At 39.6% G+C, this 27,674-nt stretch overlaps 1 protein-coding gene across 3 annotated transcripts; it reads left to right on the top strand.

Annotated features, from left to right (window-relative positions):
* Positions 1 to 751: 751 nt before the first annotated feature.
* NELFA (negative elongation factor complex member A) lies at positions 752 to 27,674 on the top strand. 3 transcript variants are annotated; one of them, XM_069795360.1, is made up of 12 exons: positions 752 to 824; positions 1,612 to 1,876; positions 9,371 to 9,542; positions 10,716 to 10,877; positions 11,814 to 11,903; positions 13,764 to 13,894; positions 14,080 to 14,149; positions 15,011 to 15,099; positions 18,017 to 18,128; positions 20,419 to 20,675; positions 21,756 to 21,855; positions 23,369 to 27,674. In XM_069795360.1, exons 2-12 carry the CDS (start codon positions 1,625 to 1,627, stop codon positions 23,551 to 23,553), a joined length of 1,620 nt encoding a protein of 539 aa, XP_069651461.1. In that variant the 5' UTR covers positions 752 to 824; positions 1,612 to 1,624; the 3' UTR covers positions 23,554 to 27,674. The 3 variants fall into 3 exon arrangements, with proteins under 3 accessions (XP_069651461.1, XP_069651452.1, XP_069651444.1); XM_069795351.1 differs by lacking the exon at positions 752 to 824 and adding an exon at positions 1,160 to 1,497; XM_069795343.1 differs by lacking the exon at positions 752 to 824 and having other exon boundaries at positions 1,160 to 1,876.

Genomic DNA, 27,674 nt, shown 5'->3' on the forward strand with positions numbered 1-27,674 from the left:
CATTTGTTTTGAGTATGCATTGATAGTACCAACAAAATGCATGTGTGTGCATTTGCACACACATTTTAAATGATTAGCTGTGGGAAAAAAATCCCAACGTACTAATATATAATTTATTCACATAGGAACTCTTCGCACTTAAAACACTTCCACACTGATAAAAGTCAGTGTTTCACAGCACCCGCGAGCTACAGGCACTCAGCATTTTGGGTATCAGTAAAAGTTGGGAACAAGAATAAAATGTAACACTCCACAACACCATATTGAGGAAATATAGAGCACCTCAGCTACAATTGCACCGCTCTCCTGAAGAAATCAGGTTGTAAACAACCTCCTTTAAAGAAAGAATGTTGTAAAGAAAACGTTTTCATTCAAAAGCCTCGAGGAAGAGAGAAGGTGAATTTGCTAGGCACTCCTACAACTCCTGCGCTTTAATTTCCATTGGAAAGACACTAAAATGAACCGTTTATGCCGCAGTGGAGAAACCCCGAGTCTTCTGGGATTTAGGCAATTGATTAATTTTTCATATTTAAATAACAATGAGCTGAATCACGAGGGAATATCAATGTATGCCTACCAACCCCCAATTCCTGAGTGCCTACCGCTAGCGTTACAGACGCTGAGGTAACCTCCTACATCTCTGAAGCACCCAGCACGAAAATCTCTGGGGAAAACGATGAAAAAGACACTCGTGTCAAATCACAGCACTACCGGGGGTGGTGGGGTGTCACCATCTAGCACGGCGTCGGCAAGCTGCCCCAGAGCAGAGGAAAGCCAAGGGCTGACAGCACCTGAGGAAACCACGGACGCGGGTGCTCTTTAAGGTGCTATTAGCTCTAATAACTTCCCCATGGTGGTGGGTAGGCAACAGGGACTGCCTTTTCAACGCAGGCCGACCAGAGAGAGAGAGCAGAAGGGGTGCTGGGGGGGGGGGGGGGGGAGGGCCTGCTGTGCCCGAGCAGCCGCCGCTGAGGTACCGGGTTACCCGCCTCCTCCGCCCCGGTCAGACGGGGGGCCGTGAGGAAAGGAGACGTGGTGCTCCGCCAAACGCCGTGTCGGGAGGCCCGGGGGTTGGCCCAGCCCCGGGGAGGCAGGGCGGGCTGGCAGCGGGGCCCTCAGCTCTTCTCTTCCCGCCTTCAGCGGCGGCCGCTTGGCGCGCCGGGCAGGGAGGGAAGGCGGGAGCCGCCGGCCGGGGGAGGCCAGCGTTTTCGGAAGGGAGGGGTGGGCTACGGCATGCCTCCGAGTTGTGCCGCCCGGCCCCGCGGTGGCTCGGCACCCCGCTCCTGCTTCTCGGGCCTTTTCTGCCCAGGAAAGCCCCGGAGAAGTTAGGGCGAACTGTGAGAAACAACGAGTCGGCATTGACAGAGAAGCTTCTCTGCGGTGAGGCGGCGCCATCTTGCAGTACGGCAGAAAAGCTGTGGCGGGCGCCATTTTGCACCTGAGCGAGAGATGAGAGGAGCCCCGCTGTTTTTCGCCGCTTGGGCGCCGCCATTTTAGGTTACGGCAGAATCTCCGCCTTCCCTAGCGCAACCTCATAGGGCGCCGCCATTTTGGCTTACGAACAGGACGGCGACCCGCAGGGGTCCTCACCCCCTCCCTTCCTCCCTTTAGGTGTCTTCATAAAATGCCCGTGGAGAATCACCTCTTTTTTCGCCCCGCTCCCAAGATGGCGTCGATGCGGGAGAGTGACACTGGCCTGTGGCTGCACAACAAACTGGGCTCCACAGACGAGCTGTGGGCGCCGCCGAGCATTGCCTCGCTGCTCACGGCTTCGGTGATCGACAACATCCGCCTCTGTTTCCACGGCCTCTCCTCGGCCGTCAAGCTCAAGCTACTCCTGGGGATGCTGCACCTGCCCCGCCGGGCGGTGGATGAGGTGAGAGCTGGGTAGGAGCTCGCGCGGGAAGCTTAACCGAAGCGGGGTGCGTGTGTGTGAGGGGGAGAGGTCGGTCTGAGATGGCGTGAGAGGAGAAAGAGGGGGGGGGTCAGCGCCAGCCCACACCACCACCCCTCCGCCCTTTTCTTTTCACACGGAGTCTGTGGGGAGGGCAGACCCCGGGGCGAAGCGCTGTGCGGCCTCGCGTTGCCCCCTCCGGCCCGGCGGGCGGCTGGAGCGGCAGCCCTTGGGGCGGGGGGGGGGGAAGAGGAGCAGCGGCTGCTCCTCAAGGGCAGGTGCCCGCCCGCACTCGGCGTGGGGTGTATAGCGAGGCCGGTCCCCCCCAGACATCCCCGCTTCTCCCTTGCAGCCTTTCTTGGACGGGGAGGAGGAGGGAGGTCTCGGCTGGCTGAGCGGTCCGTTTAGGCCCGGCTCGGAGGACTGGGTCGTTGGTGTGGGGAAAAGCGATCGGATTCCCCGTGATAAGGGAGTGGAGTAGAAGCTTTGCTGTTCCTCCTCCTGCTCTTTGGGGAATCTCTGGCTGGCACTGGTCTTCTGAAAGTGGTTTTGACCCAAAACCCATCTTGCACATCCACATGGACTCGTAGTTGTAGGGCTGTGTTTTGATACAGTTTGGGTGCCTTTGGGGAAGAGGGCTTGTCTGAGGCAGCGGTCCTTCTAGGATTAGGACAGAGAGGCAGGATTGTTTAGGAACAGTTGTGTGTGTTAGGCTTCATTCACTCTCCTTCCTTAATACTGGCAGCTGTGTAGGTGTCCCAAGTCAAACATCTCGCCTTTAGGAAGGACAGCAGCAAGTGCTGAAACTTTGGGAATGGAAGATCTGGGGTCTGCACTGAACAGTGCTTTTCCCCACTTTCTTGTAGTCAGGTCTTGCTTGAGGAAAATTGCCATGCTTTTTTTTTTTTTTTCTTTCTTCTCTTTACCTTTCTGGGAACAGCTGGTGCTTTCCTTTATTGTCCTACCCTAGCTAATAAGCTGGCTGGCTCTGCAAGCTTATTCACTTGGCCCTGGACCATACCTCATCTGCAGCTGGCTTATTCTTACCAGTAGGTGGCTACTGATGTTTGGGGCAATAGTTAGACAATGACTGGGAAACATTTAAGTTTCTTCAGCCAGGCTCAAGGAATTCCTTTCCTACTTCCACCATGTATGGTATTGGTTCCTGGTAACAATCATGGAGGTCGTGCGTAGTTAATCCTCAGCTTCTTGTGTAGAGTATCCTCAGCTGTGCTTGCACCAGTCTCTTTCTTGGTTAGAGCACAGCTGCTGCTTAGGCTTAATGTACGTATATACTAGGCAGGGTTTGGGGAGATGGTATGTAGCTTTGATTATTGTATGCTCAGTTTCTGTTTACTTCTAAGCTGAAAATGCACAAGCATCACGCTTAAGCAATAGTTTAGTGCATGTCAGTGTCTGTCTTGCCACATGCAACTGTATGATTGTTCACTGTGTTACACGTAATTGGTGTCACTTTAAAAAAAATTCTTGTTCAGCATGCTTGCTGTAATTTTTAAAACATTATATTCATGTTTAGTGCCTGTTCAGTGCACAAGCTGTCTTCCTTGTGTGTGACAAATGCAGTTGTGTTTTGGACAAACAAAATAACCAAGGCCAGAAAGGGGGATGGGGAACTACGCATAAGCTCATGTGAACTCTTGAGTAAGCAAAATTCTTCTGAAGTCGTGTGAAAATCCAAGTAGCCTGGAAGAAATGAGTATTGCAATGTTTAGAAAAAGCTAACAAATTGGTGATGTTTTTAGATTGAAAAGAGCTTAAAAAAGCTTAGGGACCTTCATAAATAACACTCATGCCAGCTCATTGAGGGAGCAGAATTCAAGCTGGCTGGAACAATTTGTTGAAATGCTGTGAGAGTGTTCACTGGGTGGGTAAAAGAACTTTTTAAACTGATTCTGAGGAAGATGGTAACCAGTGACTTTACCTGATTGGTACTTTTGTTAGCCATGGAGATAAAGTGTATGTAAAGAAGAGCAAGTGTGCCTTTTAATGTATTGTTAAAGTGATCAGTTGCATTCCAAATATAAAGCTCTTGTTACTGCTGTAACAAAAATATTGCCGGATTTTTCACTTCTCTGGCAGAGTTTATGAATTCAATCAAACTTAATCTTTCATTGTAAACAGAGCACACTTCATCAAGATCTAGGGATTTAGCATATTTTCAGTCCTTTGCAAAGTACCTGTAACAGTTTAATTATTTCAGGGACTTGCGATTTTTTTTTTTTTAACTGAGAGAAAGGGCTTAAAAAAATGGTTAAAAATGAAACACTTATGAGGCAGACACCCTTAACACTGCAAGTAGGTCTGCTATTATCATTATAGACTTCCTTCTATAAATGGTAAAAATAGCCAGTGTAACCAAACAGCTGAGAGAAAGGGATGTTGTCTTATCAGATACTCATCACTTGTGGCAAGTTTGCTAAAATAGGTTGTATTTGTGAAGATTTGTTATGTAACTTACTGTAGAGATTTTAGATATTTTAACTGGCATTTGGCATCTTACATATGATACCCAGAACATTTTTTATATATATATTTCAATATATCTGCACTGTGCTGTGTACTTCTCTACAGTATTCTCTGCCCAGTGTTTTGTGGAGTGCTGAACATGGTGTCTTTTTGCTAGCGGAAATACACCAGTACAGGATACCTGTAGCTTCTTGGAAGTAAAATTCATCATTTGGAAATCACTCCTGTATCTGAAAAATGATTAAACTTAACTGTGAAAGTGCTTCATTAGTCTCTTTGGAAAGTCATATCAATGTTTTCCATGCCATGTGCCCGTCTGTATTGATCATGTGTGAGAAGCACTGAGTTGGCATTTGGAAACTTAATAGTATTGGAAAATATATTGCATCAGCTCTGTAAAGCTTTGGGAATCTCGATAGTGGGTGCAGGATATGTTACTGGTTTGTTAAGTAACATGTTAAATGATATACCCCTCTCTAGATAACAGATTGGACTTAGTTATTTTCTCTTTAAAAAATTTTTTTCCCATGTTTTCTGTATAATACCATTTTCACTGAGGCATAGAATAAAATGGAAACTATTTGGGAGCAGACATCTGAGTAAAAAGTTATGTGGGAATCAAGAAGTGTGGTGGTATTTGGTTTAGAAGGGGTTTAATTGGCTGCTGGTCCTTTCTAAATCTCTGTGAAAGCTTCAGTCTAGACAAGTCAATCTTCAATGAGCTCTCTTGAAAGCTCAGTCCTTTGCTTAAGTGTTTTTTTTCTCAGATGTAATATCCTTCAATTTTCATAATGTTTTCATTCAACACTCCAAATATTGTATAGATATAAGTGACTTAATCCTCATAATACTCCTGTGGGATAGGTAATAAACCTAATTTTTTATCATGCTGTGAACCTCATTACTACTTGTTTGTTCCCACTGACTAATAAGAATAATTGGCCCCCATTTTCATTTTAAGTTAACTGTGATTTGTAAGCAGTTATCAAAAATACCCTTTCCAGCTGTAATTCTCTGGGCAGAACTTGCTAACTTTTGAATCTCCCTGCCCCCCAGCTTTTCATCTGCTAAATTTTTTCTAGATAATTGCACTTACTTGAAATGATGCCGAAAGCTCTGTGTCGTGCTGACCGGAGTTTCAGTTGTGATTTGGCAGAATAATTACTTCTGTTTGTTTTGTATGTTAAATTCTTGTTAACCTGATTCACAATGGCAAGTGCAAGTTTTCTTTTTGTGCCAATGTTTAATTTATTTGTTCAGGGTTAGACTGTGATGTTACAACCAAGTCTGTAATGAGGACTGTGTGCTTCTGTGCTCTCTGAATTATCTTGAGAGGAAGATGCTGCCTATCCTCATGGTGGCCTGCCCTTTTATTACAGTAGCTGCAAGAGAGTAAAAGTCAATACTGTTTCTTCTTGCTTGCTTATGTGAAACAGGAGTCCTCTACTCATGCAAGTGTGAATTGTGGAGTACTAGTGCAAAGGAATAAAGAGAGCACATGACACTTGCCTTTCCCTCTGTGTTCAGAACAGGCAGACTGCTATGCATCTTTCTGGCCTGCATTTAGTGTTCTTAATTTTTGTGATGTAATATGGTACATTTTAATCTAATATTACTCTTGGCCACTTCTACTCTTTTTCATGATTAAAATATAAAACATATACAATAGCGATATTTGATCCATCCTAGTTTTGTGTCATGTAAATATTGATACTGTACTTTCAATCCAATGCTTTTAGCTTAATGAAAATGCTCTATAAGAATACAGATACCTATTCAATATCACCTGTATTGCCCCTGAAAGTCTGAAACTTGATTGGGTTTATTAGCCAACTGTTGATGCAATTGTCTAAAGGTATAGTAATGTATATTATTTATTTAGGCATACTATAAAGCAAATGAATGGGAATTCTTTGCAAGAAGTCATCTTGGAGCTATCACTTTGTGTGTTTCTAGTAACATTTCCTTTTTTTACCCCTTCCCACGGTGCTGTTTGTGTATTCTTCCTGCACAACCATTATTAATCTCCTTTGTCTCTGTTCCCAGACTTTTTCCATCCTGCCTGATCCTTTCTTGTTAGATGTTTCTAGTTGTGCCCTATGCTTTTTTTTTTTGTGCCAGTAGGCTGAGAAAAATACTTAAGATCTTTAAGTTTTACATGAGAGAAATACCAGAACATGTTGTATCAGATCGACATTCATGCTTAACGAGAAACTGGTTGGAGCTGATGGGACTCTTACTGACCCAGTGTTGCAATCTTATGCAATTAAGAGCTCGGGATTATGGCTGTGCTCTGTAAAGTAACAGAAAAACTGTATGTAGGATTCTCTTGTTATTTTGAGTTGCATTTCATGCATTCTCAAACCACAAATGAAATTTTTTTTTCAGCTGCCAGTTCAACAGCGAACTGGGAACGTAGATTTAAATTGCCATTCAGAGACAAACCTGAGTCAAAACTCAAATCCAGGCTTGTTAAATGCAAACCCGTATTCAGACAAGGTCTCTGGTTAGCTTGCAGTACATATTAGTGTGCTTCTCTTTCCTGCGTGAGACAGTGACTGTTCTTTCACCATGTTCTTTCTGCCATGAGACCTTGTGATAATGTTATTTGCCTAGTGCTAGGCAAACAAGTTGTTTCTGGCCTCCTTTCTTGAAGGAACAAAAGTCATGTGAATCGGTGGGTTGTGGCATAAGTAGGTTGCCTGAACTCTAGCTGCCCTGAGAGCAGTGTGGATGTGACATGCCCAGAAAAGAGCTCCATAGGAAAATACATAGTATACGCATGTAGCTCTGAATTTCTGGGACAAATAGGAGTTTTGTGGAGCAGATACGAAGGGTAAATTTGGAGGATACAGGAGGCATCTTTCCTTCAACTATTGCCTGAGCTTGCTTTGATGGAGGAAATTGTATTCTATACACTTAGGTGCATTAGTGGTGTCCAGATAAAAGCTTGTAAAAGAGCTATAAATAAACCATAGCTTCATCAGCTTTCATGGCATGTTTTAAATTTTCAGGTGTTTTACGTAAATCAATAGTGTAATTACTATAGATAGATAGAAGAATAAAGGACTTTGTTTCGATAGTATTCACGCTTGTCCTCATCCACTGTTGTAGAAGTGACTTCTGGTGAGCAGTTTAGGGTTAGAATAGAGAGATTGACAGGTCTGTGTGGAGTCTAGGTGGGTTTTTTATGTTTACTGAGGAAAGAAATGAGCAATAGAGAACAACAAAGACTCGAACCTTAGAAATTGATTCTCTCCATTGGGTGAATGTTGGTTAAATTTGACACCACTTAAACAATGTGTGGTCATGGTTATGTGGCCAGTTTAATCCAAAGCAAATCAATAGTGCTGCTGAAGATGCTTAAATGACTGTTGTAGTGTCTCCTTTCTGCTCCACTCTTTCTGTGGTTCTAGTGTTCGTGTGACTAGTCAGCCACACCAAGGGGCTGATCAAGCTTAAAGCTGTAGAGAGATGCTAGTTTTAGGTTAGATGAGCTGATTCTGTTTGTTTCACAAGTACACTATGTGAGCGCTAAAACATGCAAGGGCTAAAGGACAAACTGCCCCCTGTAGTGCACTTGTAAACCTTTCTAAAGTGAGAGGGTGATAACATTGTGTGGGTGAAAGGAATTGAGAAATGTCAATGTTTGTCTGCCTCTGAGCTTTAAAAGTGCTTGGGGAGAAAAATGGAGAGCAGAAATTTAACTTTTATTTCTTGGAGTTGCATAAGTTAGAGTAAGCTTATTTTGTTATCTTTCATATGAGAAAAGGCTGGTTCTAAATAAAGGGAAAGAAATACAGCATAAAGGTGAAGATGGGTCTCTTGCTTGTCCCCCTGTGTTCAGAAACATGTAGACTGTAACTAAACTATATGTGCCACAATGGGTTGTAAAAAATCAGAATTCGAGTGTTTCCTTATACTTGTTTGTAAATTCTTGAGTGTTAATACCATACAGATAGAGTATGTCTGAAGACATAATTTTACTGTTACATTTTGTGGCTTGATAGATGAACAGTACACCTCAAACGTCTTAGTTCTGTGAAGCTAATGCTTTAATGGTTCCATGAAAGTTTACTTAGGAAAAAAAAGCAAGTGTTCAGTCTTATTTGGGGGATTTAAGCTTATCTGTGAATGAAGTAAAACAACTAATTTAAGAGATTCACTATGTAAACCCCTGACTGTAGTCACCTTGATTTTTATTTCATTTCATAGTGCCAACAGACATGTTGATCAGTAACTAAAAAAAATTACTGTGACGATGAAATTTTTTAAGTTAATCTCATGCATTATTTCCCCATTTTCAAGATAGGTGCTTAAAGAAAAAAAACTTTTTTCTGACTACAGAACCTTTGGGTAGATGGAAAATCTTGTTACTTGTGCCATATTAGAGGGCTGAGTCTACTTCTGTAATATGTAGTTTTTGTCAAACAATACAGTTTTGATTAGCATGAAACACACTATTTTGGCCTAAGCCTTAGTAAAATTTTGAGGACTTAGTTTATGTTCATATGATGCAGATATGGTCTGTCTGCTTTATTATTCTGTAGCCCAGAAAGGGGCACATCTTCACTTAGATGCCTGTACTGAATAACTTGTATTCTAGTTGCATATTCTTATCACTGAATATAAGGTGTGGGTGCACTGGGGGTAAAACTGTAGAATGTAAGGAGACAGTAATGTAAGAATCTGGCCTGTTGCTTTTAGCAAAAATGTTCAGTGCTAAACAAAGCTTCGAGTTGCCAAAAGCTCAAAACAAACTTGGGTTAGATTGACCGAAAGCAATATAAAAAAAATTTATCTTGGTTCGTTCTTTACTGAGTTCTAGAGTTAATGTGTAACTGTATTGAAGCAGTCTCCCTCTTCCCTTCCCCAGTAGTAAAATGTTGTGCATGTTTATGCTAGTGTCTGTTTAAAATAAAAATATCCAACTATAAGATGTTTAAAACTGTTTCCAATTGGCTGATTTTCTTTTTCTTTTTTTGTTAGATGAAAGGGGCACTGACTGAAATTATCCAGCTCGCTACCTTGGATTCAGACCCCTGGGTCTTAATGGTAGCTGATATTTTAAAATCCTTTCCAGATACTGGCTCCCTTAACCTTGATCTTGAAGAACAGAATCCCAATGTTCAAGATATTTTAGGAGAGCTTAGAGAAAAAGGTAAGCCTTTTCTGTTGGTGAAAATTACAGAAATATGATGCCTGTTTTCAGAAATAACCTGTCATTTCACGGACAGTCTTGCTGTCTTGACAGTATTGGTATCAGGACAAGTAGTATGTCTTAACTACCACAGTTCATGACTTGGCATGTTACTGGACTGGGAACTGTGATATTTGAGGAATAGTAACTTCTTAAATTATCTTTTCACACATCATCAGAACTTACATGTCAGGTATTACCCTGAATGTGAAGGGCAACCCATAAGTTATACCCATAAGTATGATTCATCAGTATCATAGACAGGCTGTATGTGCACTGATAGGTAATAACTGACGTACTGCATCTTAGTAAGTTGAGGTTTTTCATATATTGCTCTGTCTCCTATGTTGTAGTACCAGAGAAGATAGTAAGGCTCTGTTTCTGCAGTGCTTGTGTGAACAGCCTCGTGTGTGTGGAAGCACCACTGTTGTATCGGGCAGGTGGGGTGCATCTCTGCTGGAAGTTCTCCTCTAGGCAGCAAATGATAGGTGCTGTGGGGGAGACTGATCACAAGAAGAGTTATGCTGCTGATGTTTGACTAGCTATGGATTGCCTAGAAGCTGAAAATACTGGCTCAGGCACTTGCACAGTTGCTGCTTTCAACAATGTAGTAAATGGTGATGCAAACCTACTCCTACTTCAGTGGATTTGATTTAACACATTGCCTAGAAAAAGCCCTTGGGCATCAACGGACAGACATGGTCTTGGAGTTAGGATTGCAGCAAACCAATAATGAAATGACTTGGAGGTGGAAGCATTTTGTTTTCTTATGATAAACAAATGATCATTTGTCTGTTCACGCTTTTGGTTTGGACTTTTCGTTTAGTAGTTTCTTTTTTATGTGTAATTTTTTAAGGACTCTGAGAATTCAATCATTTTTATCTTCTTTGACAATAGTAGCATCTTTAAGATTCCTGTAATTTGATTAGGTGTAATCAATGTGGAAGCTGTTACGAAGCTAATGTAAAAAACAAACATCCTAACAAAAATCCTAATAGAACTAAATTACTCTTGGTGTTTAAACAAGTAATCTAAAATTTAAAAACACCTGTACAGTCTAGTTGTAAAATGTTTTGTAATTAGCTATCAAAGAGGTGCTAATACCTGTGTGTACTGTGTTAACTCTTTATGCAGTAAGTGAATGTGAAACTTCAGCTATGTTGCCGTTGGAATGCCAATACTTAAACAAAAATGCCTTGACAACACTAGCTGGGCCACTTACTCCCCCAGTAAAACACTTCCAGCTGAAAAGGAAACCTAAAAGTGCCACACTCAGAGCTGAACTCTTGCAGAAGTGTAAGTAGTATTACAGCTAGTTGGTAAGATTGAGTAACAAATTAAATGGTGAAAGGAAACTTATATTCAGTCTTATTCTCTAGTATGTGGATATACATTAAAATTTTCTGTTATAAGAGCTTTGCTGGCTGATTTTTTTTCTTTGATAGACTGATATGTGTGGAAGAGCAGGTACAAGTCATTCTGGCCATGATTACATTAAAATGCTAATTTTGTTTTAAATGCTGTTCAGATTTCAAGGCATACAAAAAGCTGTAGCTTTTTAAAGCACAGATACATTCTCTCATGGGTATATTTAACAGTCAGTTGTGAAGACTTGTGAGGGACAGCTTTGGTTAAAGCTCCTGAAACAAAACTGAAATGAGAACCTAGTTTTATTTTGCCATATGTTTTTGCAACAGGGAGCAAGAGCTGCTAATTAATGCTCTCTTTTGCTCAGTATGGCTATATAGGGTGTGAAAGCCAAGAGGGTTTTTGCTAACAAAAGGCAACATGTGTGTATATATATGTATTAGTAGCTGCTTGAACTAAGCAATCTTAAAATAGTTTACTGTACCTGCTGTTCTGTTGCAGCAGCTTGCTTCTTTCTTGCATGTGACTTGAGTAGTTGGTCTGGTTAAATACAAGATTTGTAAAATTTTATGGTGTTATATAGAACTTTCTTTAATTCAGTCTCTATTGAGTAGATTGTCTACTCTGATAATTTCTTTTAGCTTAGACCATCTTGTCAGTTGCATAGTCATCTTGATTTTGCATTTTCTCCAAATACTGTGTTTATATCGCATAAATGACCTGGGTTTTAATTAAAATATAATTCTTTCTTTGTTGCTATTCCCATCTTTTAATGTATTGGTTAATAACGTTTTATCTAAGAAGCAATGTGTTGTATTTTTCCAGCACAGATTCTTTAATAACTAAAGCCCTTTTTCTTTTTAGCAACAGAAACTGCACAACAACTTAAGAAGACTGCAGGAGTGCCTTTCCATGCCAAAGGCAGGGGACTGGTCAAAAAGATAGATACCACAAGTATGACTCACTTTCATCACTTCCCAGAAAGAAAATCTGATTAAGTAGCCTTGATGAAGAATAAAATTACAGTCTAGTTTTTACAAAAACTTAATTTTTTTTTAAGCAAAGCATTTCTCCCTTTCTGCCTCCTCTCTCCTGATATTTAAATGTTTCTGACATGTCTTGTCAGAAAGAACAAGAGTGTGGGGTTTTTCTTAAATGACAAGTATATCTGCCGTGCTTCTAAAATGTACACAGCTAGATCATGCTTATAGACTTCGGTAAGAATTTAATTTGCATCACTCCAGGAATAACTTCTGACTAAGCTGTGCTGCTCCGAAAGGGAGCAGAGTGGATCACAGTAATCTGCTGTGCTCTTTGAAATGCTGTGAAGTAGACTGAAACTGTTGTGTATTTGTGTAATTCTGTGTGGAGAAAGAAGAGGGGACAGCGTGCTCTCTGCAGCCAAGGCTGTGCAGTGACTTCTAGTCAATGGGCATGACAAAGATGTATAATCATTCTTCAACTTTGCATTCGTAGATTTCAGCTGATTGCTGAAGTTCCTGAACTGCTTGAATTTTTCAAATAAGTTTTTGACTAGGAGCAAGAGGAGGGTTCAAAATTAGTTACATACTTTAAATCACTGCACAGGTATTACTTTTCTGACCACCAGTATGATGCTGAGGTGTAAAACTTGAGTGATTTCTTGATGTGGTGGCTAGAAGCTATGAAGTACTTTGATGCTATTTAAAATGTGGTTTTGAGCACCAAAGTTTGGCCAGATGTTCATGCAGGAAATGCAAAAAGTGTAGTTGTAATTCAAACTAAAAATTGTGCCAGTATAGAAATTGAGCATTAATTCTTCTTGGCATTCTTTTTAGCCATTGAACTAGTAAAGCAAAGTTTTAGACTTGGCCTTTAGAACCAGGTGGTCTCTAGAAATACCAGTTATGGGACCAGCTGATGTTTACTCTGCTGAAACTTACTCACTTTGCTCAGAGAGGATTGTCCTATGGTGAAAAGGTTTTCAGTACAACATATAGAGGGATACAGAGTATGTAACCTCAAAGTAAAATTCCGTGTTTGTCTTCAAATTGTAGGGTATGATGAGATTGTCAGGAGGCTAAAAGACCTGATAGATAATGTATAGGTGTCGCTAATTTTTTTAGCAGTTGGTGAAAGAATGTGGTCTTCAGCACTTTCATTAAGTGTGAAGTAGAAGGATAACAGTGTAAAGTTGGGGGAAAACAGCCTCTTACAGGTGTAACAGTTTCTACTGAGTATTGAGACAGCAGGTTTTCTGTTTGCAATATGGACCCAAATTGGATCCTCCTCCTTGTGCAAACAGCAGCTCCACAATTTCAAGCCCCTTTGTGAAGCAGTAATTTACCTTTCCATTAGATTATGAGCCCTTAGCCCTGCAGAAGCTTGTGTAAGAATATTTGATTGAATACAGTTTTACCAAGTAACTAGATTTTAAAGTTCAATGAGCAACTTTGGCAATAATTGGATTCAGAACATTCATGCCCAATACCTTTTTATGTGGTCAGAGTTTATTTGTTATAAGTAAGGAAAGCATCAATCTATATAGCAAAACATTATTTTGATAGCAGTGCACCTGTTTGATTACTCTGTGTAGAATAGGGTTGCAAACATGAGCCTAGAGATTGGCTCTTACTCCTTGTTTGAAGGGTAAAACCTAATCTGACTTTTCAGGGACATGTTGTGTTTTATAGACAGTTCCACATTATAAACATTTGAAGCTAAAGTGGAAGGGGTATGTGTGTTAAGAGGAGAAACTGAAGAATTCCTTATTATTGTTTTTCATAACTAATTAAATGTATATTACATTTGTTGCCTTTTTTGATCTTCCCTAAGCACCACTCAAAGGAATACCAAAACAAGCTCCATTCAGGAGTACTTCAGCACCTAGTGTATTTAGTCCTTCTGGAAACAGAACTCCTATTCCTCCTTCAAGAACACCTTTGCGCAAAGAAAGAGGAGTGAAGGTGGGTGCACTCTTTTGTAGTCTGTTGCTTTTCTGCTTAGTTCTCCTCCCTGATCTAAAGTGAATTTCTGATTCTGTTTTGAATCAAGTATCAATATATTAAAGAAAAAATAAAGGACAATATTTAGAGATCAACTACATAAATTTAACAATGGCTAGTAAGTTCTCTATGGTCTTTCTTTTTAGCTTCTAGATATCTCTGAGCTGGATATGGTAGGTGCTGGCCGTGAAGCAAAGAGAAGAAGAAAGACATTAGGTTGGTATAGCATGCTACTTACAAAGGCTGTTAATATACATCTAGATAGGATCTAGATTTTTAGTACCATTTTGTTCTTCATTTGTTAAAACTTACCTTCAGCTAAACTTTAAAAAAAAAAAAAAAAAAAAAAGGTGGGGGGAACCCAAACCAAAAATGCTTTAGTGCTCCTAATTGTATTGCCATGTGCCTAGGTAATAACTTGACTCAGTTGCATAAAAGGATTGAACTAGTCAGTTGTGCTTTGGGCAGCACACAGGTGTGTGAGTGGCTTCAGTAGTGGAATTGGTCTGACATATTTTGGTATGCTTATTTCTACTGGCTCTGTGGCCAAGTAAATTAATTGAAAGTAATGTTGAAAATATTTATAGTGCTCTCCAAAATTCTGACTGAGAGATCTTAACAAGTGAATAATATCTGATATACTGCTCTTAAGTTAAGTGACAGTGCAGTGGTCTACTTAACTGTCTCTTGAAGATACACTAGGCAGCATATTTGCCCCAAAACAACCTTTTTGTATTTGTCACCACAAAAATGAGTACCATTTCAGAACAAAATCATAATTGCAATTATATTTTTGCTTGGGTTTTGATGCTTTCTAATATCACAAAATTAGCCAGTTCACCTAATTACTTGGTTACTGTGTCTTGATGGATATACATTGTGGTTCAGTTTGTAATTGGGTTGATTATAAACTTGTGTATGAAGATTACTGTATCTACCAACATTTCAGCATATACCTCTTTAAGCATGTTTTAGTGGACTTTGAGAAATGCATTTTTATATCTTTGTTTGAAAAAGTATATCTAATTCAATATTTAAAAAAACTTCCTTGAACTGACTTCTACTTTTATGCAATAGATACAGAAGTTGTGGAAAAGCAAGCCAAAGAAGAAACAGTAGTAGAAAATGCTACCCCAGATTATGCTGCTGGCCTTGTGTCTACACAGGTAAGACCAAACAAAACCAAAACAAACAAAAACCAACCAAACAAACAAACAAAAGGTGAGGAAATCATTATGTGTGATTATTCTAAAACACTTAAACATTTTAATGATATTTTATTAACTTGTTGAAACATGCCTCTTAATTTAAAAATCTTACATAATTACTTCAAAATTCCATTATATTTTCACCAAACTGGATAAAAAATTCAAAGCAGGATGAAAGTAAAGTTTTTGATTGTTTTCTTGTTGCTATTTTAAGCTTGTGATGGGGTATGACATTTCTGTAACTGAGGATTGTAGTCTTCTGTCAGAGATGAAAAGGATAGGAGGGATTTCTGACCCTAGAGAGGTAGAATCATTTTTGGGAGTTTCTGCAGGTTTCACTCTGTGTCTGTGCATCCTTTGTGACTCTAGTGGAATAGTGTCCACAGAAGTCTCAGCGAGAAGCACTTATCATTGGCGTATTTCCAGGCGGGATAGCTGAATATAAACAGCCAAGTAAGAAAGAAGTCTTTACAATTCATCTGTCTTCTGACTTGAGAAAAGAACCTACATGCTAGTTCCCTTCTGTGATACTTTCCTCCATTTTTAGCTTGTAATCTTTGAGAATTGGTGCTTAATCCAGAAGGCAGCTTTTTCTGAGGTTTCCAAACCTGTCGGTAACTAGGCTTAGCCAGTCTCATTACTATGGAAAGAGAAGGAGAAATACAGTGGAATTGATCTCTGTCGAAATTACCCCATGGCTTATAAATTTGTGCTTTTTAAAACCTGTAAAGTTCAGAGGTGGCCTCTCCTTCTCTTAACAGTCTTTTTTTTTTTTTTTTTAATGTCCAAAAGTTGTTTAGGATCTATGGAAAAAGCTAGCCTGTTGCTAGAGGTAGTTCAATTGGGGGCGGGGGAGGAGGTGAGGGGAGGAGTTGTGTGTAGTGTTTTCTTCCTATTCTTTCAGATAGAGTGCATTGGAAAAGCTGTGATGCATCTTTGTTTTCTCAGTCAGGACATAGCTTTTACAAGAATGTTAGGTCCTGCCCCCACTTCTGAGTTAGAAACTGTCTGTTCTATTCCAGCAAGCCTTGGTCTGGAATTAATTTGGACAACTGGGTTCTTTAGATACTAACAGATAATTTGAGGCTGCTGCACCCAGTGTTTGCAAGCCTCTCAAGATGATAGAAATCCATCTCAAATCTTAACTGTCTTCTCTTGTTCCAAATTTAAAGTGGTCACAATTACTTCTGCCTCTTTAAGTCCATGTGTTGACATGCAATGCTTGCCTTTGGAGAGCGCTCTATTTCAGACCTGTGGTTTGATTGGTGAGCCAGGCATTTTTTCCTCTAGAGCCTAATGGTAAGCACACACAATATTGGTCCCATGGTTATGGGGGTAGCAATCTATGGCATATGTGCCAAAAACAACATAGAGGCAGATGTTGGTGGGCCTGTGTCAGGAGTGAAGGTCATTGCCTATCTTTCTGCAGGATGCTGAGTACCTCTTCTGGCAAGCTCTGCATTTTAAAGAATATCCATCTTGCTTCTGTCTAGTAAGGCTACCTGTCCTGGTTTCAGCTTGGATAGAGTTAATTGTCTCCCTAGTAGCTGGTACAGTGCTGTTTTGAGTTCAGTATGAGAAGAATGTTGATAACACTGAAGTTTTCAGTTGTTGCTAAGTAATGTTTAGTCTAAAGTCAAGGATTTTTCAGCTTCTCATGCCCAGCTGGCGAGAAAGCTGGAGGGGCACAAGAAGTTGAGATGGGACACAGCCAGGGCAGCTGACCCAAACTGGCCAACAGGGTATTCCATACCATGTGATGTCATGCCCGGTATATTAACTGGGGGTAGTGGGGGTGGGGAATCACCGCCTGGGGACTAACTGGGCGTTGATCTGCAGGTGGTGAGCAATTGCACTGTGCATCATTTGTATATTCCAGTCCTTTTATTATTACTGTTGTCATTTTATTAGTATTATCATTATTAGTTTCTTCTTTTCTGTTCTATTAAGCTGTTCTTATCTCAACCCATGAGTTTTACTACTTTTCCTGATTTCTTCCCCCATCCCACTGGGTAGGAGAAGAGTGAGTGAGTGGCTGTGTGGTGCTTACTTGCTGGCTGAGGTTAAACCATGACACTACCTTAAATGATTTGTCTTCTAGACTTATTCCCTCAAAACTTCTTTCCTTTGTCAACCCCTTATGTTTATAAGGCTGGATTGGACTAAAGTGAAGATGTTCACAGAGATACCAAGTTGTCTTTACACTGTGTGTGCAATATTATGTATAGTTAAGTACAAAATGTGGCATTTTCTTTGGCTTGATTCTAGATGACATCTGTCATGTTGGTGTTGACTGCCTGTTTCAGTGGAAACCTGTGCTTTTACTGCTGCCTTCTGTGTGTTTATGTCCCAGACACCTTTGCATTCCTCTGGGTGATATTTTAGTAGGCCTTTTGCCCATGGATGGACACAGGTTTCTGCTTGCTAATAGTGAAGAGCATGTTTGCTCAGGCAGAAGATCACTTATTTCTATAGTGTAATTCTTTGGAGAGCACTATCTGCGCAAATTTCATCATCTGGTCTCCATGCTACCAGCTAAGGAATGGGACAAAGGAACAGCAGCTTGACTCTCCTTGCAGAAGTACATTCTCCATAATAGTATTATTCCCTGGCTCAGACTGTGCCTTTGGATGCAACTTTGATCTGAATTAGGGGAAATAAAGCTGCTTTTTCTCTCCTAGGCTAATTCTAACATCTGAAGTTTGTATAGGGAGTTAGGGTTGAAAGGGCAAACTTGCCCTAACAAGACGAGTCCATAATTAAGTTCCCCAAAGGAATATTGTAGCAGAACTAATGTTCAAATTGTATTTAAAATGCAGAAACAGCATACGAATATATGCAGTATGTCTATAACACTTCCTTTTCTGTTTTACAGAAGCTTGGCTCATTGAACAATGAGCCTGCACTACCTTCTACAAGTTATTTACCTGCTACCCCCAGTGTGGTGCCATCTTCCTCATATATCCCAAGCTCTGAAACACAGCCAGGTAAAAGACACTTTTTTGCTTTTGGGACCTAATACCTCCCATTTCTATAGTTTTACTGTCTAGCTCTTCTTTTATTTGCAAACCTACTATCCCTCAACTCTAGTGAAACTTAACCTTAGCAGTCTAAAAATCCATTGCAGGAACCCAGCCTTTGGGTTTGGGGTAACCAGACATGTCATTTAACCTAAATAAAGAAAATCCTTGTCGGTTTTAAGTCTTAAAATGACTGCTAGTTAAGTCAAGCAAGCAAGGCAATTTACTGGTGTGTTTTTTCTTACTCTGTAATAGAAAATCCAGTGGTTTTTTAAATCCTTAAAGAGACACCAGTAATACACAGAAGTCTAGAGTATATACTCCATACACACATCCATATGCATGCACTTAGAAAACAGTTGCTTTCAAGAGTCGGATACGTTTCTAGAGGCAAGTACATATTACCTTTCACACAGGCTGGGATCAAGCTATCCATTTTCCTTTTACCTTTTTATAACAGTCTGACAGATAATAGCTGAGCTTCTGCATATTTTGAAAAGTGCTACATTATTTTCAATTCTAGAAAATCGCCTATAGTAAAAAATAGCGTTTGTACAAATCCTTTCTTTCTACAGGTTTTATTTTATTTTAACACGCTTGGTTTTACTTTTCCTTCTTTGCTGCATGTAAAGTCTTAAAGGAATGTAGCAGTTTGCACTAACACATGTGCATGACTGGGATTTATTACCAGACCTCGTAGTTAACAGAGAACTAATGTTTCAGTTCAGTGCATTATTTTTATTCTTGCTTGTTGTGATTTGGTACTGTAATGTTTGTCTTCATGTATATGAGCTTTGGCGTGTTGGTCACTATAGAAAAATGCAAAACCTGATCACTTCACTTGGCCCTGAAACAGTTCAGAATCTCTCTAAAGGTCCATGCAAATCTTTTTCTGGCAGAAAATTGGCATCCTCAGAAGGAACGCAGCCAAGAGCACATCAGTGTTAGCAGCTAGTATTATTTTCCAGAGCCTTGGCATTGTATTCAACAGCAGAAAAAGCCTAGTTTAGAATTCTCTATTGTCTTTGTTCTCTATTTTTTCTAACTTATTTTTTCCTTTTGGAGTATGGGGTATCTAGCTTTTCTTATGGACAAGGAATATAAAACTTTCCTTAATACAAGATGCACACAGAAGATCCACAGATTTGGTGTCTCATAATCTGAGGTCGCATAATTAAGACATGTTACTTTATGCAGGTCAGTTATTCTGATATGAGGAAGCCAGTAATAAAACTTAAGGGTTTTGTACAAATTAAGGGCTAACTAGTTACAAATGTTTGTCCTCCCAAGTGTTCACTGTCCTGTTCCACATCTTACTGGGTAATAGCCATGTTGTTAAAACCAGTGCTGTGTCTGTGCCTAGATGGAGAGTGGTAGACCTGTCATTCTCTAAAATTTGATCTGAAAGGCATCAGCATAGCTCTCATCTGTATCTGCCTTTTAGTCTACTGTGAACACAATGTGAACAGATTAGCTTAAACCTCATGAGATTTGTGAAAGGTGCTTAAGTGGCTGTGCCTGTGTCTGAGAGCTACAAGAGTGTAACTGGCTAGAGTGTGTACTGGGTAATGACTTGTTTGCTGGACAGATGGTAACTTACGAAATCACAGTAACTTGATCATATGTGTAACCTCCACCTGCAGCCAGGTTTGGAATAGTAACTCCCTTAAGTGCAGGTGAATGGATCAACTTTGAGAAATAAGAGTTAGGACTTGTCAATACTGTTGGGTTTTAACTCTCTTAGCAGTTAGTGTTTAAATACTGAGTGATTTCATTTAACTCTGTCATCTGTTTAAGTATTTGTGTATTTTCAGTATTTGTTACTGGCTGAGACTTAATTACCATTTCCTTTGCAAGCTGCTGCTACATTAGGTAAAAACTGATGAAATATTTTTATGGTTTTGGCTTCTACTTAACAGTACAGCAATAATCCTGGTAGGGTCAGAGTACAGTTGTTATTACTTTTTAGTAAATAGAACAGTTTCAATTTAATAAATCTGATATCCATTAAACATAAAACTTGATGCTAAATATGGTGTAATCCATATTGGACAGCTAGTCACTCAGTTGTCTAATTATTGCTAAAGATAATTTGAAAAAGCATTAGCTCTTCAGTTTTTCACATAGATATTAGATGGCATATAGAGTCATGGTGCTAAAATGGAATAATCAGAATTTTTAGTTTCCTTTAAAGGCCATTAGTGATGCTAAACCCTGTTTGTGGATTATGTTTTTAATCCTGATTGTTTTTTTGCAGCTGGCTCTGCACGAGAGGCCTTGCAGACTAACAGACAGACTGAAGAACCTGCAGCTCCAAATGCTACTACAACTCTGCCTGCACAATTCAAACAAAGAACACCCATGTACAATAGTAACTCTAATCCACCTGCAGCTACACCTACCTCACCCCTAACACCTACCACACCTCCTGCCATTTCACCTGCGGCACAAGCACCGCAAGTGGCCCCCCAAACTCAGCAACAGCCACCACCGAAAAAAAGCCTCTCTCTCACAGTAAGTAACTTTGACTGCTGGTTTTGATGTGGATTGGAAAACGCAAACTTTTATTATTGATCTCATTTAGTATGTTGGCAGTTCCTGGCCTTTGGATCATTGAGTGGTTGAGGCTGCTTTTTTTTATGACCAAAGATAATGAAAATGTTTTGTGGCTTTGTTAGCATTGCTGTCTTAATGTTAATCACAACCTTTTAAGTTGTGCAGTGTTAATGACACAGTAAGATGTCTCTTTTTAACACAGCAGTATTTTGCATAACAAATAGCAGTACTCATTATAAAGAATTTGGGAGAAAGGTGTGTTTACAGCAGAGCTGTTGCCCAGCCAATTGCATTATAATGTAAGCTGCTAAAAACGATTCTGTCATTGCTGTGGTAGGAGAAAAGATATCTATATGTTATCTTAAGGCGAAAGCCTTTCTTGATCCCATCACCCCTCCATTACACATCTTGTTAAAGCCTGAGAGTGGGGAGGAAACTAAACTCAACATCAATTATATATGTCCTGAAGCTTCTTATTGCTGGTATGTTGGTATATATTATGTGCATGCTTGAAGTTAAGCAGGTAACTAATTCAAGATGCAACTGATTTGAAGACTTTGCTAAGCACATCTGTAAGCTTGGCTTGCAAGATCTGAACTTTAAGAAGCTGGGTGACACTTTCTTTTCAGTACCTCTACTTCATTTATTAAAGAAAAAAAAAATTCCTCTGAAATTATTGCAAGCCTGGGTTTGTTGGACTGTAGCGGAAACGATGGGTTTTTTCTTCTTTCTTCCTAATGTCATAAAGAACACCAAATTGGTAATGTGAACATTAAGTCTTTTAGCACATGTTTCTGTAACTATTTAAAGGTGGGGTGGGTTTTTTTTTTCTCCAGTTTCAGAATTCAGTTGTCACTGCTGTAAGTGTTAGGTGTAAGCATTAAAGAGGGAAAGCCTTGAGGCTAAGGCTATTTTTGTTACTTTTTGTAGGTCTACAAACTTCCACCTTACTCTTTTATGCTTGTCTGTGAGTATTAATGTGGTATCTGTTGGCAGTGCTTCCTCCACTGGAATTCGTATTTGTTCTATCTATTGCAGAGGGAGCAAATGTATGCTGCACAGGAAATGTTCAAGACTGCAAACAAAGTTACAAGGCCAGAAAAGGCTCTTATACTTGGATTCATGGCAGGATCCAGAGGTATGTATTGAGATTAATTTAGCATGCTTTTGAATACCCAAATCTGAAATACAGCCTAGTGTTTCTAAATGTGCATACTTGACTGCAAGACTCTTGCTTTAGCTTTGCTCTGGATGTATTGGACTCTTTGCTTTACTCTGGACCTGGAAATGGGTCTTAGGGGTCTGTTTCCACTAAGTCAAGCAGTCTGTCAGAACAGCTGCTAAACACAATATATACGTAACTGAACACATGTAATATCTTGGCTTAGGGGTTGAAGAGAAACAAGGCAGCCAGTTAGAACAGTGAACAGACTGGTTAGGTCCTAGTAGTCTGTCTAGAAGATCAATGAATGTAAGTTCTTTCGTGGCAACTCGAGGTACAAGTTGGGTAGTACAGAGCCTCTTCGCTAACTCCTTAGCCTTAGAAATGTAGCAACTGTTGTCTCAGACTTTTCGTAACTACAGGTGCTTGTGAATCACAGGGAGATAAGTTGTCTCATAGCTAGATCTGGTCACATATTGGCCTTGATAGACCAAGGCTGTTTTACCCAGAAGATTATCAGATGTAAGATGAGAAGGGGCTTAAGAGTCCTTAAGTGAACTCTCATCTGCACTAGCTCTGGTTTCTAATTTGGTATTTGAGGGCTCTTATCACTGGAGTGCTGGGGCCTAAATGTGGCTCATGCATTTGGATTAATGCAATACATTATTGAAGACCAACAGAGTAAAGTTACTGTGATGATCCCTGGGCTTTAAGAAAGTTTTGTGTATCTTGCATTAATGATGGTGCTCTTAGTACTAGATGCTACTTGAGGGTGTACTTTAGTATCTACATGGACAGTTTCTTGTAATGCAAGGTAAAATACTATTTTGGAAGCGTGCATGTGTGTGTGTTCTATATAGTCACATATACATATATAGATAAGTATATAACAATATGAATTCATTCAGTAATAATGTCAGCAACTTCTGGAGGTTGAGTAAATAACTTCCAACTGTGATATTCTTGAGTTTCTTCAGTGCCAATTCCAGTACCTTGATATGTAACATTTAATAATTTTACGGGCTTGGAACTGAGTCTTGGATGAGTGATTTCAGTGAAGCTGTTTGGGCTTCCAGAACAGCTGAAAATTGTTGAGGCTTTTAACTACAAAATGTATCCCAAATAAAGTAACTCTGGTAGTTCAAGTTTACCAACTCACATTTAAATATAAGCTTCTCTTAAGGCTCTTGAGGCAGACAGAAATGACACTGGCGTGCTTTACTCCCCCTTCTGTTACTCTTCCAGTTACTTTAGCCTTAAGGTTCATCTTTTGAGGTCTGGTTTTGTTATCCTCAAAACTCTGTGATGTATGGAGGGAGGAAGATCATTGTGTGGCTATGTGTATTAGGGACATTACTTGCTCAGTTTTGGGTTTGGGGTTTGTTTGTTGTTTTTTTTCAGCATAAGATAAGAATCTCCATCAAGTGTTCTTTACCTTTTCTAATACAGTATTGAAATGTATAATTTGTTCCTATTTTTGTTTTCACAGAGAATCCTTGCCAAGAGCAAGGTGACATCATCCAAATTAAACTTAGTGAGCATACAGAAGATTTACCAAAGGCAGATGGCACTGGCAGCACCACTATGTTGGTTGATACGGTCTTCGAAATGAACTATGCTACTGGTGAATGGACCAGATTCAAGAAGTACAAACCTATAACTAATGTTTCCTAAGAGATGCAGCAACAGCAGACTGGACCAAATCAAGCTTTGAGTCAACCAGCTCATAGAGTATGTCAACTGTACAAAATGGCATTCATGTGTACGTTTCTTATTACCCTCCAAAGTAGAAGTTGTGGCTCTTCAACCTAACTGGGCTCAGTGAACACAGGAGATGATGGTGTCAAACTTGCTTTTTTTTTAATCTTGGGAGAGGGAAAGGTGATCTTAGGGGGGGAAAGTTGTTGTTGGTGTGTTTTTGTTTTCCCACAGTTCAAGATGCTGGAAAAGGAGATCACAACTGAAAGATTACAGATGGGAGCAGTTTACTTCTGAGTACCAGAAGACAAGACTAATGCACAGTCATTCACGGTTTACCATTAAATGAGGGCACAGATCTTTATTGTAAAAATATTTTCTTTGGCTACATGGGTTCTATTGTAAGAATGGACATTTAAAGCACCACAAGTCGGTGCTTGATTATTTTGTAATTCAGCTGCAGTATAACTAAATATTGCAGGTGGTAGATGTCCAGTGTCTAATGGTACCCACTGTATGTTTAGCTTATTTATGCTTGGGTCATAGGATGAGATTGAGCAGCTTTCTTAACTCGCTATATTGTCAGTGTCCATGCCCAGCATGAGTTAATCTATATTTGGCATTATTTGAGATAGAGAGAGACTGAGTATCATAACTTGGTGAAGAAAAAAACCCATCAAAATCAAGAAAAAGTAATGGTGGCTTGTCACTGCCTGGAAGTGATAGCTCTTTGCCATGTAAGTCTTAGGGTAGAAGTTGATCAACGGCTCTTGCATAGCAAGCCCTTTGAACAGCATAACTTACCTGGGAGGAAGTGAAACTATTACATCTCAAGATCAATCGCAGCTTAATATAAAAATGGCCCTAGAAATGGTTGAGTGACACATATCTGAATATAGATGGTTGGGAAGATTTGTTGTCTTGAGGCAGTGTTAATTTTATGTTTGGTTGAGCAGTCATAATGTATTTGATTGCCAAGCCTTGATCCAAAAAGTTTTGAATGACTGTAGCTGTGGTTCTTACCAGTGTAGTTATATCAGTATAATCACTACTGTGGCCACAATTATACTGGCATATGAATGTGCCTTATACTTGTCCCCTTCTAGTAGAAGCACATTTTTATCTTTATAACTGTGTTCACATCACTGGTATAATCTGGCTTTAATAGTATAAATACAGCTTATATTTATTGAGAGAGCTTATGTACGTAGTTCAGGGTTCATCCTTTGGAGACTTGGTTTCATCATTTGAAAGAGACTTGGATTAAACATCTGGTGTCTGCCAGTACTTGTATGTGGAGCTGTGCTTGGTTGGGAATAGTTCTTAGAAGGAAGAAATACAAAGATGACTAGCACGATTGTTGGCTGGAGGTACCTTGAGCAGACTAGAGGTTCATGTTAAAGTGGAGCTCTTAGGACAAAATGAGGCTTTTTCTTTTGTTCTGAAAAGAAAGCAGACCAAATCCCATAAGTACACTTATAGGCTAACAAAGACGCTTAGATGATTCATTAGAGCCCTTTTGTATTGGGAAATTTTTATTGCATTTTATTTTTAGTTTTTCAAACAAATTATCCAACAGGACAGGGCAAGTATAAATAGTAAGAAAATCTGTGTTCTACAGTGTTTTAAGATGTGACCAAAAATATAGATTTCTTAACTTTATTTAAGCAAATATACAGACTGTTCTAGCTCCTGTAGTGGGCAAGTAATTTGATGGTACCTGCTACTGTTATGGAGTGTTGTGCGTGTATTAGTGTGAAAGTTACTTACATATAACTGTCACACTGGGGGCTCTCCTCCACATAATTATCCCATTTCAGCAGCAATGTAGATTGTGATTCTGATTGCAATTTTTCTTTGAACAGCTAGAAACCAGCCTGGCAAGTGAGTATGAGTAGTGGGTTTTAGTTTTTAGGAGTTCAGTAGAATGCGTTTTCATGGTTAAAACTTATCTGATTATAGTATGTTACACAGTAAGGGCTAACAACAGAATATGAAAATATTCATCTTTTAAAAGAAACGTTTAAAGAAAAGTGACATTCCTTTTCTTGTCTGCATTCAGATTTTTAAAGTTTTCTTGTGATGACCAGTTTTCTGTAAACATGTATGATACTTCTGTCTTAACTGTTCCTGCTTGCTAGATGAGCTGCAAGTACCAAATGTAATTTTTAAGAAAGAACTTGTAGAAAATTGGCTGACTTGAGGGGTGTGTACTGTCACTATAAATTTTTGATGCAAGACTCTGCAATTCAGTAGTGATCAGGAGCTGCTATGTGATGGCTCTTTTGGCTTACTTGAGATTAATGGGGGTCCCTCACTAAATTTCTGAGTCTGCAGAAGTCTGTATTTTGGACCTGTGCTGTTGGGATGGAGACAGCTGTCCCTCTTCAAGAAGCCCTTCTAGAATGCAGTGGAGTCATTTGAGTGCAGTAGTGTGTAGGAAGCTTAACCATGCTGCTATTTGTATTTGCTGCATAACAAAGTTGGTCTCCAGGCCTGTTTGTGTACAGTCAGTCATATGCAATAAATTGAAATTTTAAATAGAAGCAGAGTATATTTTTAATTCCGTTAAGTCATTAGGATGAGACAATTTAACACTGCAAAAATAATTTATTTTTAAAAGTGACTGTATGACCCTCAATACCAGAGCATTACTTCAACTTGATCTGTGAATCTAGAAAGCTTTTAAGATGCCTAAAGAAAGGGAAGTTTTTGCAACATTGTTAAAATGATAGGGTAAGAAGTAAAAACTACATTGAGCTCTCTGGTTCAGAGAATGAAATCATCAAGTCAGTGGACTGAAAGTGGACTGGACAATGCCAGACAATTCAGAAAGGGCAACATCAACATTTAAATTCCAATATAATGGAATTGTTGCATACAGAACAAAATCTGGCCTTGGAACTTGATATTTTTTGTCTTGAATATTCAGTCACTTGGATGCTAGCTGGATTCTATTCAGTGAGGCTCAATGTGTGCTGTAAGATTAAGCAAAAACATTTGTTGACTCTAGAATGACTTGCAGATGTACTGACAGATTGACCAGAGAAGTAGTTCAGGGTTTTCTTAAAGCTTTGTTTGTGTCCTTTCCTCTTTCCCTTTATCCAAGCATGAAGTTTTAGGAAATGGCAGGCCCAAACTTCCAAAGTGTGTTATGGCACCTCGGCTGTCCCAGCTTCTCTTCCCCTTGCTTGTACAGAAGCACCTGTCTGTGCAAGCCTAGCGTGATACGAATTAGCTTTTCTTCATTTTTAGAGTATAGAATACTGGAGAAAGAAGTAATGAAAGTAGCTTGTGTTTTCCCTGTCCTGTCCAAACTTTTTATTCTTGGGGGGGGGGGGGGGGGGAGAAAGAACACATATGTGCATACCCAGGCTTCTTTAACAATTTGCCCTACAGCAAAGTGCTGTGTTTCTTTAGGCTCCATTTTCTTTCATGAGTGCCATGAGGACCAGAAAGAGTGAAATGAGTGTAATGAAGAAGGTGAGCCCAAGGAGGATGCTGAGCAAGAGTTCGGATTGTAGATTCCATCTTCCTTTTTGACAGAACTTTTTTTTTTTCCTACTCAAGTGCTCTGTCGTTATCTCCATACAAAACAGTCTAGGGTTACTATGGTTAACACTCTAGTATTGGGCCAGTATGTTGTGGGTTAACTTGATTTTCACTGGTGGCTTTGCCATTTAATCTTTCAGTTAATACCGTAGGATGCTGGATGCAATGGGGAGGAGCCTTTGGTAGTTACTTGACATCTCCATGTGAAATTGGTCACTTCTCTCACTAAGTTGTGTCAAAGTGCAGACCACTTGTCTAGATGAAAGAAGCTTGAGACTTTGACATTACACACTTTAAGAGTGAATCACATTTTCGTAGTAAGATCTGACTGGAAAAAAAGACTAAAAAATGTTGAGCCAGAGCCCTCTGGGAATCTGGTGCCTTTAACAAGAACTGTCATTTTGTAAAATGTTACATCTATAGCATAGCCCGTATGTTTTCTATTGTTTTTTTGTACAGTTGTAAATTCAAAATATTCTGTCTTTGGGTACGTATTTTCAGTGTAATACAGTATGTATAATAAAAATTTAGATTTTCTAAGGAAA

Source organism: Haliaeetus albicilla, chromosome 1, assembly GCF_947461875.1.
Source record: "Haliaeetus albicilla chromosome 1, bHalAlb1.1, whole genome shotgun sequence".
In the NCBI taxonomy this organism is placed as follows: Eukaryota; Metazoa; Chordata; class Aves; order Accipitriformes; family Accipitridae; genus Haliaeetus; species Haliaeetus albicilla.

Excerpts from the sequence above, each read along its gene's own strand:
- NELFA (XM_069795360.1), top strand. The coding sequence starts at position 1,625 with ATGCCCGTGGAGAATCACCTCTTTTTTCGCCCCGCTCCCAAGATGGCG. Across the intron at positions 9,543-10,715 it reads AGGAGAGCTTAGAGAAAAAG|TAAGTGAATGTGAAACTTCA; the intron begins GTAAGCCTTTTC and ends CTCTTTATGCAG. Across the intron at positions 18,129-20,418 it reads AAGCTCTGAAACACAGCCAG|CTGGCTCTGCACGAGAGGCC; the intron begins GTAAAAGACACT and ends GTTTTTTTGCAG.